Below are 15,051 nucleotides of genomic sequence, written 5' to 3' on the forward strand. Positions count from 1 at the left end.
GGTTGGAACTAGGTGATCTTTTAGGTCCCTTCCAACTCAAACTATTCTATGATTTCTTGTTGCTAATTTATAATTATGCTGCCTACAAAGCTTAGTCACAGATCACAGATATTTTGTGCGAAGCAGTACGCAATAAGGCAGTCCTGGCCCTTTAAAACTGATCTTTACTCTCCCAGTATAAGAGATTGATCACAGAGGGGAAAGATCATTTGTCCCTTTTCTCCCAGCATTCCTAAATGTGAACTTCAGTATATGTAACAATGTAGAGACATTTATTCTGTATTAAAACAATGGAAGTAATGAATTTGAGCCTGAAGAGGATACAGAATCTATCCTATACCCAAGTATAATTGCTTCCTGTGTATTTTCCCTAGCACATTTACAGGACCAAAAGTGACACATCTGTCTTACATGTTGAAATGTCTGAAAGGGGGTGTAAGAAAAGCAGACAACCTGCTGGCTGCAGCACGATTTTGTACATTTTTAAATTACACTTTTAAAGATCTTGTTGGTTATGTGTTTTGTGATCTAAAGGACATAAAATATGACTACACGAAGAATTTATTTTGTAATTAAAGTATATAATTTTATTACTTCTTGCAGTAAAGATACATTGTTGGAAGTTAATTGAGGAGGCTTTTGAGTTTAATTATGCTGCAGTTAGATTGCTATCTAATTATATTTTTTTGGAGCTGGCTTTAGAAAAGTACAATAAACTGATTCATTCTTAGGAGAGAAAGGTTATTAAATCCTGCCATTAAGTTTCAGTGATTTTGATTCAGTGAAGCAGATGCATGATCTTAATTATACAATTGATGGGATTGCCGTCACTTCTACCAGCTGAGGATGGGACCCCAGGAGCCTCTCTGTTCAGAGATGAGAAAAATGTACTGTCATGTATTTTTAGTATGAAAGGGTGGGTTTAAGAAATGTGACTGACAACTTCCACCTCTGACTACCTGCACTGCTCTGTCATAGCTCTTATCTTCCCCTACACTGCTTTTTCTCTAGTTTGATTATACATGCATTATTCCTTCATTTGCTTTATTTGTGTTACAGTTTCTAGAGTACCTTATTTGTAGAGAACTAGTCCCTTTTGTGATGCAGTGTTATCCACTTTCTCATTCCATATTATTCCATTGTGACTTCATCTTTTTCCTTCTTTTTCCCTGTTCTTCCTAAAGAAAAAGAGATGACAACTCTTCCACTTGAGGCATTTTTTTCTTATCATTGACTTCACAGGAAGGTGTGCAGGATGATCAATAGAAAGCACAGAAAGTGGTACAGTGCTGTCATTACTTTCAGTTTGACATAATAGAAGGAACCTTCTACTGTCTTTAAACTATTACATTTCACAACAATTGCTTTTTTTTTTCCATAGCTACATCTTGAACTTGTTACCCTTGTCTTGTCCAGGCATTTAGAATTATTATTCTATGTAAAGAGATCTTGCTATAGAGTAAAATGTGCAAGATCATCCTTGCATTCCTGGACATTTCAGATAATTATTTTGCTTGGAAGATCAGTTCCCATGTTGAAATCTTAGGTTGAAGTAAGTGATATGTATTTTTTTAACCATTCTTAAAATGGTTCTCACTTTTACCCATTGTGTTTCCATGATTATAAAACTCCTTATCAATGTGTATGGTTTCTTGGTGCAGTGGTCAAGCTGTTGAGCCTCTTTTCTGCCAGTTTTTTGTATGTAGATTGTCTCTTTTCACTGGCATAGATTGGCAGTTGTGTCAGTGGTTTCTGGGAGAAAAAGAAGGTAGAGACAGCCTCAAAGTATGATTAATTTCTTTTTTTTATACTAAAACAGAGAAAAGAATCAGCACAGTAAAACTGGCTATTTATCCAGGAGCTCCAAATAAAAGTTTTCCTTTGTTTGGAAATCTGCCAATCTGTCTCATAGCTATGGATAGATTTTCTTACTGCATGGGTTTGCAAGGGTTAAGAGATGGAAGGCAAATTTTTAACAAAGTCAGTACTAAGATGCTCCAGGATGACCAGGGACACCTACTCTGAGATTTTAGACTACATCCTAGAACTCTTGAATACCCAAAAGTAGTCTCTCCCTATCCTTGACATTACTGCCAGCCTAAAGCTCAGTTGAGAGAGGGAATGAAGACACTTGCCCATCCCTCTCTCTCTTCAAAGGAACATACTCAGAGCAAAAAGAAGACTGAGCCCACATGGTTGCAGAAAGTAGAACCTACATTTTTCTGTAATGTTTACATTTTTAGTCTACATCACCTGTGTATCTTGAATATTTCCCTCTCTTAGCCAAGGTGAATCCAGCCTCTGAGCTTGTTTTTCAATCATAACTTCAAAATCAACCTTATATTTTCAGTTCTAAGTCCTTTAGGAGAGTGGCAGTCTGTATGTAATTGTTGGGCTCAAGCCTAAGCAAGTTCAAGACAAGTTCAGACTTGTCCACAGTTGGAACCAGACAAAGAAGGGAAGACCTTCCTTCAGTAGTTTGTTTTCTAGATGAATTAAATGATAACATATTTTCCTATTTTGATCTTCCAGTAATAACTTTGTAGTGGAAAAAATGGTATGGAAATCCTTGCAACTTCTAATAGTTTTTTCTGATCAATTTAGTTATTTAGTACATGTTTCTAGTCCCCCTTCTCCCCCCACCTTAATCTCTATATCTGGCATTAAGACTACATTATAAAGAAGATCAAAGACACTAATGCAGTGTCTGGACAGTTCCTTTGTTCTGCTTACCATTTCATCCCTTTGAAGATTTAATTGCAATTTAAATTTGTGAACAAGTGTTTTCCAAATTTAAATAAGAAACTCTAATGACATGGCAAAAGAAGCTGTAGCAAGTCATTTTGCTTACTAGAAGGGTTATGTAATTTGTTTTCTCACTATTTGATGTGAATGCTAGATAACAAGATAGATATGGTATTTTTAATTAGTTGGAAAACAAAAGGCAGAGCAATAAAACCATTTCGATTCTTAAATGCTTTGTTGACATAAAGGATCATCGATATATTTCCTTGAATGAATGTTAGAAAATGTACATAAACAGAAATTTGATGGTTTTTGCCTTAATTTTGCTGTCATTATGGTTAATTCAACAGAATCAGTGCCTATAGTGTAAGCTTTTTCTTTTGTTCGTTTTTCTGGGGGGAGTTTGGGGTTGTTTTTCTTTTTTAAACAGTCAACAAACAAGAAATAGTCTGATACGTACTACTCTAGAACATGGGTCTGAGATGAATACAGAGAAAATATATAAAAAGCGCTAACTAAAATATCTTTATGTAGTTAATCTTTAGATACCTGAGTAAGTAAAAAAAATCTGTCATGGATTTTATCATTGTATTATTTGGTTATTTTAAATTTTGTAGAATAGTTATAGATCTTCTAGATTCAAAGTGGCTTATTAAATTTGTCATCCCTACAATTCTACTGGCAAACCTATGCACAGGCATTGATCGATGCTGAAACAGTCCCTTGCATTAAATCAGATTTAACAGCAGACTGTAGAATTAGGGTCACTAGTCTTAGCCACAACTACCATGAACTTTGGGGGAAAAATCAAAAATGCCCATTTCAGCACAATGGAACTACTTGCATGGTTGTTGTATTATTTTGTTGTATGAACCTTTCAGAAGAACACAATAAATGTGCTTCCCCAGCTATTCACCTCCTCCTACTTCTTTCTACATAAATCTCCTAATACAAAGGGTTTTCTGCTCATTTGTTTCAGCTTGGGTCCTTCTGTATGACTTGCAGTTCATAATTACTGATAATCCCATACTTTTAATGTATCATTCATATTTTATCTAATGATATATGTGACAGTAAGTACTTAAACTTTCTTTAAACTAGAAGCCAAACAGTGTTTTGCATTGATTCTAACCTATTATATGATTTCCCACACTTTATGGTGGCAAGGTTTTTTGTTATTTTGAAGTAACATATGTCCAGAAAATCACTAGTTTGCCTGTTTGTGGAGGATAAATGAGTTCAACATGAGTATATTATTAGTGTAATTTGCTGTAGTAACAGGAGGTTGTATGAGACCATAGGGCCTGCAGTCTTGTCTCCAGTAATCCTACAATGCAAGACAAGGCTGTCTGGAAGACATAATGAGGGAGGTGGGCTGGGTCTTGCATCTGTCTCTGGTCAGAATGTTGTGACAGCATATCTCAGAGCTAATTGTTGATTAATAGATTAAGCTCTGGATTGAGCTTCATTGCAAATGGAGAAGTGGAGAGAAGGGGATAGGTAATGAGAACTCCTTAGCTGACCATGGAGAATGAGGGAGGGGAAGTTCAAAGAACAGGTTCTAAGACAGCTTCTGTTCCATTGATGCCTCTTGTGTGATTTTGTTTTTTAATAGTGTAATAGAACTGCTGGGCAGGCACAGCAACTGAAATTAAATTCACGAGCAACATAATTAAGTATAAGATATAGTAGAAGAAGAAAACAGATGTTAGTTAGTGGTAGTGTCTAGGCTCTATGCTCATGCCTTACCTGTTAGTGGCCTGCTTGAATGAAACTTGGAAAACCTGTGCTTTAGATCAATATGTGGAGATCAATGCCTAAAATACTGTGCTGTTAGTAAAGGACATAAGAAATACAGGACATCACCAATGCCACAGGTTCTTGTAAATGGCTGGTAAACTGCTTGATGAGCTCCTAATTCACTCAGCTTGTAACACCTATACAAGGTAAAGCAAAAGTTATTCAACCACCCGACAACTGGATTGCTCTTCTAAAAGGGTGCAAAGTTAATTTCCAATTCCATACCTGGATATTAGTGCAATTTGGAAATAATAGCAGCTCTGCATCTGAACAATTAATAACAATTTAACCACAATCCCAGATTTTCCAGATCTGACTACAGCTGGAAGCAAGGCATGAACTTCAGTATTTCTGAGAGGAATGGCTAAGAGGAAAGGGAATGCAACTTGAAGGCAATTTTTTTTCCTGCTACGAATGACCTTATGTTAATTTTGAAAACAACTCAGGTACTTGTACAACTCCCTTCCCAGAGTGATCAAGCCTTCATGGCTCATAACTAATACCTATGCATCTTTAAGCAAAAAGACTGTCTTTCCCCAGAGCAATTCCTGTGTGTTGTCAGGTTATGTATCTGGGCAGGAGAGGAAAATGCCTCAGTCTTCTTCAGTACTGAGAGGAGACCTCATAGCAGTCTACAACTTTCTCATGAGGGGAAGTGTAGAGGCTGACACTGATCTCTTCTCTCATGACCAGTGGACAGGACCTAAGGGAAGAGCCTGAAGCTGTTTCAGGGGAGGTTTAGCTTGGATATTAAGGAAAGGTTTTTCACCGAGAGGGTGGTTGGACACTGAAGAAGTTTCCTGGGAAAGTGGTCACAGCTCTAATCCTGACAGAGTTCATTAAGTGCTTGGGCACTCTGAAACACATGGTATGATTCTAGGGTTTGGCCTGTGCAGGGTCAGAAGCTGGGCCTTGGTGATCCTTGTGGGTCTCCTCCAACTCAGAATAGTCTCTGATTCTATGCTTCTATTCCATGCCCACCCAGGATTTTGAGACTGTACAAGATCAGAACTTGCAGGGCTTATATCCCATCAGTTGTACTGGAGAGTGCTAGGCTGCTCTGTCTCCTGCATGATCAGGGAATCACAGAACTTCCTTCAGTCTGGTGACCAGCATGTGAGAGATGGCAGTATCTAGAGATAGAATACAATGACTGGAGGAAATGTTCTGCTGCCCTTGCAGTGTCACACAGTGCAGAGACACCCACAAATCCTGAGCAGTAGGTACACCTGTGATCCAAAGCACTGTGCTAGGTTATCAGCACACCTGGGCTGATGAGCTCTGTAACTCCAGTGGAGAGCTAGTACAGTATGAGTCTGAGCTGGTGGATACTGACCTCCACTGTGCTCCATTTTAAATATAATGTTCTAATTGTAACCACTCTGCTATTGTTGCTGCTAGAATCTAAGTATTCTCACATGAGGAAGTTTCAGAACTCAGACTGGCCTAAAGAAGGCTGTGACCCACGGTATGCTGAAGAGATGTTCAGACTGGAACTGTGAGATGACCAAAGTGAAACATTTGCAGAGGGGCAATGACCATTATGGAGGACTCTAGTAGCTTGAACAAGAGAGTAGAGACTGAAGGATCAGACTTGATTTTAGAGGACTTAAACAAGAAGCAAAGGACAAAAACTGGGAGAGAAATTGGATGAGTTTGCAAAGTATCATAGAGAAGATCAACATGTGTTTGTTGTTCTGGAATGGATTGTAATTTCAGTCCAGGCTTGAAGTTTAAACTTGGCCATTGGGCCAAGTGTTAAGTGTTATTCAGTTGTTTCTGGTGATTTTGTCCATGTTGGCTTCCATCTCTTACGTAGCCATTCCAAAACTAATTTTGTCTCTTGAGCATGGATCTGCCTTCTTTTTGGCTTAAGGATCAGTTGCTCTGAGATCACCTCATCTCAACATCTATCCCAAGGCTTCCCTTAAGGGTTTTCAACCCTCTTGCCCCTTAGATCCTTCCCAGCATTTCCAACAGCTGCCCTCTACCACTGCTCCTCCATCCATGAAAAAATAGACTGCTTTCAAGACTGTGCAGACCGAGTTTATCTTGAGTCCCATAGCAACACTATTAATCCTCAAACAAATACCAAATAACAATTGTGTTTAGAGATGTAGGGGTGTTAATAAAGGTGATTTGGGAGTGTTCCTACTGAATAAATATGCTTTCCTTTGTCCTCATTTCAGCAATCTAGGTTTTCCTGGCAAGCTGCTTTTTGGGTAATAGCTAAGATTTCAACTATTTCTGTATGCTGTCAGGTTTTAAAAAGGTTTTGTCCTAAGGTGGTGATCTATTTCTGCACACAGTGCCAGGCAGGGGTTCAGCACCTGTGTTACTGCTCTTTATCTTCCCACTCAGGGAAGATTGTTATTAACAAGGCTGAATTCACTCCATCATGTTCCAGGGAAGTTGATGGTATGAATTGAATCAGTTCTGTTAAATAGAAGGAAATCCAGGTACACTGGGGTACTCTAGGTGAAGGAAATGGCAGAAAGCTGGAGGGAATTTAGTTTTCTGAATGAAAATGTAAAGTACTCAATTTCAACAGACTTGTTCCTTGTAATCTCTGTTGTTTAATGCCCAAACTTAACTAGGCTGTATTTTAATCTCCGTATAATAGAGTATACAGGCCTCTGTGGAGCTAGGAAAGAAATTTTTATCTTCCATATTAAGCAGTATACAGGTCTCAGGAGTCAGCAGAGATGGCTTATTACCCTGCTAGGGACCTGAAATAAAGGGAAAAGTGCTGTCCCAGGTATAAGCTGGAGGAGATTTTTGTTCCACAACAGAAGAAGATCTAGAATTTAAAAAGAGTTCTAAAGTAACTAGAATGTTTTCTATTATCGCATGGTTTGCATTGTTTTTTCTGCAGGCCATAAAGAGTGAGAGGCTCTTAGTGGCTGGAGCCCCAGCAATCTTCTCTTCACTGAATGATTGGGGGATAGGAAATATTTTGTTTCATTAGTACCTATTATGCCAGGCAGGCCCTGGTCTTGCAAGCATTTATGTATACACTTATCTTGCTTATTATAGATACTGACCCTGATCTTGGGCATGCAGAAGAAGAAAGTAACAAGGTCCAGTGTATTTGTCCCCCCTTCACAGGCTTAGATTGAGCAATCAAGGAATGCTTCTCACTAACATTCAGAAAATTCAAACAATAGGTGTGGCATTTGCTTCTGCAAACTCTATGCATCTGTAAGGTTTCAGGTTGCTGCAATCAGAGGTACTTTTAGAGAAAACTTGGCTCTGTAATAGACTTCCTTTATTATTCAGTGTATTATTGCTACTCTTCACATCAGTGATCCACATTAGGCAGCTTTCTTATTTTGAAGAAAAAGCTTTCTTTTTTTTTTTCTTCTGTATTGTTAGAAGCAAGAAAATGCCTTATCAGGGATTAGTAGGGTCCAAGGTGATTAATTTCTGGGAATAAGTGGTGCTTACACATATTAAATTGTTCCTGTGGAGACACTACCGTGTGATACTTCCAATAGCTTTTCAGAAGCGAAGAGAAGCCAAACGCAAATGATTGTGGCAGGAAAAGGATGGTTTTTCTTTGTGGTTTTTTTTTCCTAATGGGTAAATACTATATAATTCTTAGATTTTAGGGGAGGCCAATACAATAATGGAAATAATTAATAATGGTTGTCTTCACCTTTTGACATTTTAAGGCCTGTTAGAAACTCAGTCGTTCCATGAAGCAGATGAAGATGTGGTCACTGATGTTGATTTCACCAATATGATTTCTGAAGAAGAAAAAGAAGAGTTAAAGACTGAGCTGGCCAAGGTAATGAATTTGAATTTCTGTGAGTGTTACTGTTTCTACTTCCTTAAACTGGAAGCTATTAATTTTAGGATGAAGTATACATCATAAAGGCATGCCTTTCCTTTTTGGTAAAATTATTCTAGGCAACAATAATGTAGCCTATAACTTTCTTATATACCTATTTTTGAAGGTTAAATATCTTCTACTTGGTGATTGTACTGCGAAAGTCTAATGCACGTTCCCATCTTAGTCAAGACGTGTCTTTATCTATAAATGTTCCTTGAAAAAGAATGAAAGGTGTTCTCATTAGATCTGTGGTATTGTTGTTACAGTGGCTGTGCCACCTGATAGAAAAATTTCTTTTTGTGTTGCTCAGAGGAAAAGGTAATGATGATGGTTACAGAAGAGGCTGATGATAACAAGCACACTAATTTTATCATATTTTTGTTTCTTCTGGCACTGATGTGTTTTGAGAAGGTAGTATCTTTTTTCAGGAGTCTGGAACTCAGGACACTGTGAAGAGGCTTAAAAATAATAAGGAGATGGGAGAAAAAAGGTGTGAACTACATGATCTCTTTATTACAAAGATTAAAGAGATTGTCTATATTTTGTCTACCATGGAAGGATGGATTCAGTTTTAATTATTGCTGTGGAATACTGAAGAAAAGTGAAATTCCAGAATGGAAAATGAGAGAATGGGGAAAACTGTGGGTTTAATTTTTTTGAAATATGAGTCAAATAACAGAAATCACAGCCATATGAATGTGAGGAGTTGGTTTTGCCTTAACTGGAACACTGAAATTGATATTAAGTTGTAGTGCTTAGAGTACTTACAAAGTACTCTAAGAAGTAATATCTATAATGACTTTCAAGTAATTTACCTGCAGTGCAGATTCAGGATTTTCAAGTGAAACAGAATACTTTTTTTTCACTTTAATATTTTATTAATCTTTGTGTTTCTGAGTTGCTAGTTAACTTTTGCTTCTTTGCTGATCATGTCACATCTGTAAATTATCAGAAGGAAGCTGAAAGTTTACATGTTCAGTTTATCAAATTAGTTAAGAGTTGGCATATTCATTACTGGCTTTTTATGAGGACCAAAAGCAGTGGGCACACACTGAAACACAGAAGGTTCCCCTGAACATCAGGAAGCATGTTTTTAATGTGTATGTGACTGAGCAGTGCACCCCAAGACATTTTGGAGTCTCCATCCTTGAAGATATTTAAAAGCTGTCTGGGTAGAGTCCTGGGAAACATGCTCTAGGTAGGGCTTGAACCAGATGTCCTACACTGGTCCCTTCAAGCCTCAGCCATTCTGTGATTCTCTTCTCTGGTAAAAGGGAATTCACAGGCAGGTAGAAACAAGGAAGAAAAAAAGGCCAGAACTTCCTGCAATCATCTGAGAATGATACGCCTCTCTCAACAGAATTAATCTCAAATGTTTCTGGGTATCCCTTCTGCTTACTGATTGCCACAGGAGAGAGAATTCTCATTAGCTCATTCTGGAAATGCTTTAATTCCTGTACTAACATGCAAGTGAGAGATTGCCTGTCAAATATTATGATCTTGACCGACCTAGGAATTATTTTCCGAATTCCTCACAGCAGTTTACTGGCATGCAGCTGATGCTTAAAAGCAAAATAAAACTGATAATTATGCTAAGAAAGGTTTGGAAAACTTGAATGTAGAGTGAATGAAGTCTGAACAAAGTCTAAAGTTAAATGAGGCTTATGACTCTTATGAAAGACTGCAAAAAATGTGTGACATTGCCTCCTTCAGAAATAAAAATTTGCTAATGTGGGAATTGGGTAATGTTTCCTTTTGAAAATCTGTTAGTCTTTACTTACAAGCCCTTTCTGCTTCACCAATGATTGTTTTGTTTTCTTCCATGTCCTTACGTGCTAAGTAATATCTCTTTGAGCCTGTAGGAACAAGAACCTCTCTTACTGTTCTGATGGGTAAAAATCATCCTTAATCCTTCTATCAATAGTTGATAAAATGGAGATCTGTTTGTGAGCACCTGTTGTGCATTTATTTAAGCAGAAAATATGTGTTTCATCTCTGTGTTGTGTATCTAATATATATATTCTTTGTTTTCTTCCTCCTTCTCACTCTGACATTAGGAGAGGAACAAGAACTACTGGTTTTCTGGCAGGATTTTTTTGTATCCTCTATTCCTATTCTCGTGCTAATAATCTCTTTTTACTGGAAGCTTCTCAGAGCTTGGACTTGCTCTGTTCTTGTATTTGTAGCCTAGCTAACACAGCAGGGCTCTGACTAATCAAGCCTTAGGATTTCTACAATGCAACTAAAATTAGTAACTCTTACAGAAACTTCTAACAGTCATTTGAATTTACAGAGGTCAGTCTGACTTTTCAGAATAACAGCAGAAAATTGTAGCCCAAAAGCTTTACATAAGGCCAGAAGATTGTTAGCAGAACAGATTCCCTCCGCCCCACCCCCACTGTGAGGAGCATTGTACAATGACTCTTGAGTCATGCTGGGGGCTGAGATTTTGAGCTACCTTGCTCACTGCTGTCAGTTGTCCTTCCATTACACTCATCAAAGTAGTCATTTACTCTTTGGTGTCTTCCCCCTCCCACACCTTCCCAGAAGGAGCTATCTGGTTTGATCTAGCTGATGCACAGCATCAGTGTGTGTTACTGCATGTTTGTTCCCAGTTTGAGGAAAGATTATAATAATACCTTTTTCTGCAAACTTATGGGAAAAGGGAACTTTGCCTCTGTATGATGTGCCTAAGGGAACTTTGCCTCTGTATGATATACCTATATTCTTCTCACTCTGCTGCACTTTGAAAGAAGGGAAACATGAGAACTAGAAGCTTGTAATTCTGTTGACTGAAGCCCTAGTTTAATGATGGAGTTATAAACATTTACAAAAGTGGATTTAAAAAATTCCTAAACAGGTGATGCCTGACTTCCATGAGAGTTAGGTATGTAACATGCTTAAATGCTTTTCAAGATCCTACTGTAAGTCCCTAATCCTTTCTTATCTACTTCAGAGTCGTCACTGATGCTTGAGCACTTGAGGGTGGCTTTGTATCTGTCATTATTTCAAAATGATGGAAGTTGAGGAGGATTTTGTCAATTCAAAACTAATTTCTGTGTTATTAATAATAAATTAGTTTTCTTTAATCAAAAATGTTGCTCATACTTCTGCCATTAAGCACATGGCTAATGCTTGCTTAGGTTATCACAGCTTTAAGATGTCTATTCAATGGAACAGATGGAAAGTAATTTTAATAGAAGACCTGAAATATTTATGTATCCAAGTACCTGATGATCAACCTAGTGCTGGCCCATAAGTGTCCTGGCATCAGTTTAAGTAAAGTTCTTTAGCAGTGATGCACAGATAGTCGTACACTAAGGGGTTTGGTCTTGGTGAGAAACAACCAAAAGGAGCTCTGAACTGCTGCCTGAGGAATGCTGACATTTGTGCTTTCTTTCTATAAGCATATAACCAATTACCTTCTCAGAAGAGAGCCTCTTGACACCTGCCTCTTGACAGTATGCCATTTGCAGGTTAGGAATATAGTGGAGCGTAAAGGACATGGGGAGGAACAAAGCAATTTGGATTGCCATGTATCTTACAGCAGTACTGCTGAGGTGTTGGCATCACAGGCATTGGTGAATACTAAAATCTGCTTCACTCAGGTCATGATTTTGCTTTGTGTTCATAGTCTTGCTGCTTAATTCCTGAGCTGCTTGTATATTGAAATAGCAGGTAATGACAAAAGAAACTGGTAGCTGGGGGATTCAAGGATGAGACTTTTCCAAGAACAGTGAGCTTGCAGCCAGTTTTACAGTGAGGCAGAATGCATAAATGTGTAAAATAAAATAATGCTGGTGCTGATATCCTAAATATAGCTTTGGAGGTCAGTACTGCTTCAGCTGGTGCTTGCATCATTCCCTGCAGCCAATGGAGTTAAATCAGAAGGAGACTGTGTTTCCAGGGAACTTAGCATATGGCAATCAGATAAGTTGCCATATGTTAACGTACTAACATATGGAGGAAGGAACACAGTTGGTAGGGGAATGTCTAAACCTGAAGTGAAAGGCAGCTGCTCTGGTGTCACTTGCCCTTGTTAGCTTCAGTATCTCACAGCAGTGTGCTGCTTGTATAGATTGGCTTGGGAGGCTTCCAGGTGAAAAATGCAAACCCTGCTCACTTGCAGGAGTGCTGCCCAAGGAGAAGGATTCTGAGCCAGTGGCAGGACCATTCTGGAGTCTCTCTTCTTACAGTCCTATCTTCTGGTTCTTGCCTTGATAAAACACTGGCTTTGATTAAATGTTTCAAAAAACTGCAGGGAGAATTATATTCCTCTGTTTGGGCTGGATGATATCCTTAGAGCTTGAAATTGCAGCGTTTGGTTAAATACTAGGATCTCTGGAAAGACTAATCTGCTCTGTCTTCTGAGTGCTTTTATGCTTTAGGTACTGATCACTCATGTTAATAGTTCAACTATAAATCCTTATGTTACAATTTTGAAATATGTAGGGCCTAAAATACATAAATAAAACTCATATGACAAGGATATAACATTTGATGGTACTCTCAAGTCATATATTATCATGCAACTTTTTCTATTTTTTTTACCTGCTCCTAAGAGTTTGCATTTTTTTTTTGAGACCAAAGACTAAAAACCTGCAAGTATGGAGTTAAAAGCCTGTGCATTCAAAGAAAGATATTTGCTTGAATTTTCCAGTTTTCTCTTGTCCTGTCAATTCCCATTTTACTAGTGAATGAAAAGCTGGTATTTGAGACTCCTAATGCCCTAAGGCAGATTTGGATGAACTTGCTTCCTTACTGGATAATTCTCTCTCTTATCAGATGCGTGTGTGTGATGGTGAACATAGATGACACAGAGGCATTAATTTAACATAGTATCAGCTCTGTTCTGGGCATGCCTTTGTGACCTCCACAAGCACTTGACTCAATCTCTCTAGGTGCCTACGAAAAGCACCAGTTTGTGACATTCATTTAGCCTCTTAACACCGTATGTGTTTATCATTCTGTGGGAACAGGCTAACTCCTTTCTCCTTGTTTCCCTCAGCTAGAGGATGAAATTTCAACTTTGCGGCAAGTGCTAGCAGCCAAAGAGAAGCACCTGGTTGAAATTAAACAAAAACTTGGCATAAGTCTGATGAATGAACTGAAGCAGAACTTTAGCAAAAGCTGGCATGATATGCAGACAACTTCTGCGTGAGTACTGATCTTTATACCTACACATATGAACATACCATGTTTTTCTAAAAGTTTTTGGGCTGAATTAATAGCAACATTGGTAGAAAGAACCACCCACCTTCATCAAGTGCTGTCTGAAAAGTCATTTGCTTTTTTTTCCCTTTTCATTTGACAACTGAATTTGACACTTAAGGAGAAGGAAAAGTGAGCTTCTCTGCAACTCAGCTGAGCTGGGAGTTGACAGTAAGGAAGGCAGGGGGGCAGTGGCGTGCATCATCCATGAAGGAGCAGTCTCACAATACCTGAACAAAGAGAGCAGAGCAGGTCCAATGACAGCAAAGAGGGTCAAGCCAAGAATTCAGATCTCCAAGTGCCTCTGTACTGATGAGCCAAGTCCAGGTCAAGCCAGAGAGTCAAATCTGTGAGTTCAAGATCTGTGAGGTACCTGGCCAGATACAGGCATGTCAGTAATATGACTTGACCTTAAATTCAGTCTAGGCTTTAATATAGGTCCCAAATGAAGGGAAAAGGTTCTTAACAAGGGTTCTCCCAACTCTTGCACAACATTTTCATCACAATCTTACTCAAGGTTTCACAGCTGTCCAGTGCCAGATCTCGCCTTGAGCTGCCAAGTTCAGGGGCGTGGGGGAAAAAGCATTAACAGTTCCTCTCGGTGCATTCAAGGTGCTGACAGAGACTTGGTAAAATATGTTAAAATGTACATTGAAAGAACTATTATTTTTATTTTCATGAGAAGTCAAGGCATAAACCCCTTAATAAAAATACAGTTTGTATGTCTCCTGTCTCTCACTGTTGGACAGTTTCTCATCTAGGCCCTACTTCCCGTGACATGTCATTAGCAGGGGTATCACTGTTGCCTTGGTGAGGATGTCTGGCATGTGCTAGGAGAGAATAGTCTAGAGACACTAAGCTTTAGAAGAGAGGAGGGGCACAAGACATCTGAACTAGAATTACTGGGAGAGACTAGCAAAATTTTGAAGCAGAAACTTTCATTCTCACTTGAAATTTGGTAGCAAGTTCCCAGATAGGTTTTCATTTTTCCTCCCCATTGACATTTTCCACAAAGATAGACTTAGGAGACTTTTTCAATGTGATAGCTGCTACTTTTTATTTGAGATGAGTTTCAGAAACTACAGTCCATTAGGTGGTGACCAGAAGTTGTTACGTGGAACTGAGCAGACGGAGTCCCATTTGTGCCACAGAAAAATCTCATGTTTATGGTCCAAATACTGTATAATTCTGTTAGACTCTCATGCCAGAACACCAGTGCTGGTACAAATCATAATCCAGCATTCTGAAGAATGGATGTGTTGGGTAATGGAGGTGAGTCATTGTTGCTGTACCAAAATAGCAGTGGGACAGCATTATTCACCAAGATTCTCTGATTTAGGAAGAATGAAAAGCTTGTTTAAAAAAAAAAGTAGTTCTAAATATTTACATGCTTGTACTTTAGGTTTCTAAATCTACAATTATTCGTATTAAATTTTAAAATTTCCTGGGTTTAAGAGGTG

General features: G+C 38.4%; 1 protein-coding gene across 2 annotated transcripts in view; it reads left to right on the forward strand.

Annotated features, from left to right (window-relative positions):
* Nucleotides 1-15,051, forward strand: part of TPD52L1 (TPD52 like 1) — a 48,958-nt gene that overhangs the window by 10,127 nt on the left and 23,780 nt on the right. For both annotated transcript variants that reach the window (XM_068184381.1, XM_068184382.1), the window contains exons 2-3: nt 8,220-8,335; nt 13,389-13,537. In XM_068184381.1, coding sequence (XP_068040482.1) covers nt 8,220-8,335; nt 13,389-13,537 — 265 coding nt within the window. The remainder of the gene's footprint in view (nt 1-8,219; nt 8,336-13,388; nt 13,538-15,051) is intronic.

This window comes from Anomalospiza imberbis, chromosome 3 (assembly GCF_031753505.1).
Source record: "Anomalospiza imberbis isolate Cuckoo-Finch-1a 21T00152 chromosome 3, ASM3175350v1, whole genome shotgun sequence".
In the NCBI taxonomy this organism is placed as follows: domain Eukaryota; kingdom Metazoa; phylum Chordata; class Aves; order Passeriformes; family Viduidae; genus Anomalospiza; species Anomalospiza imberbis.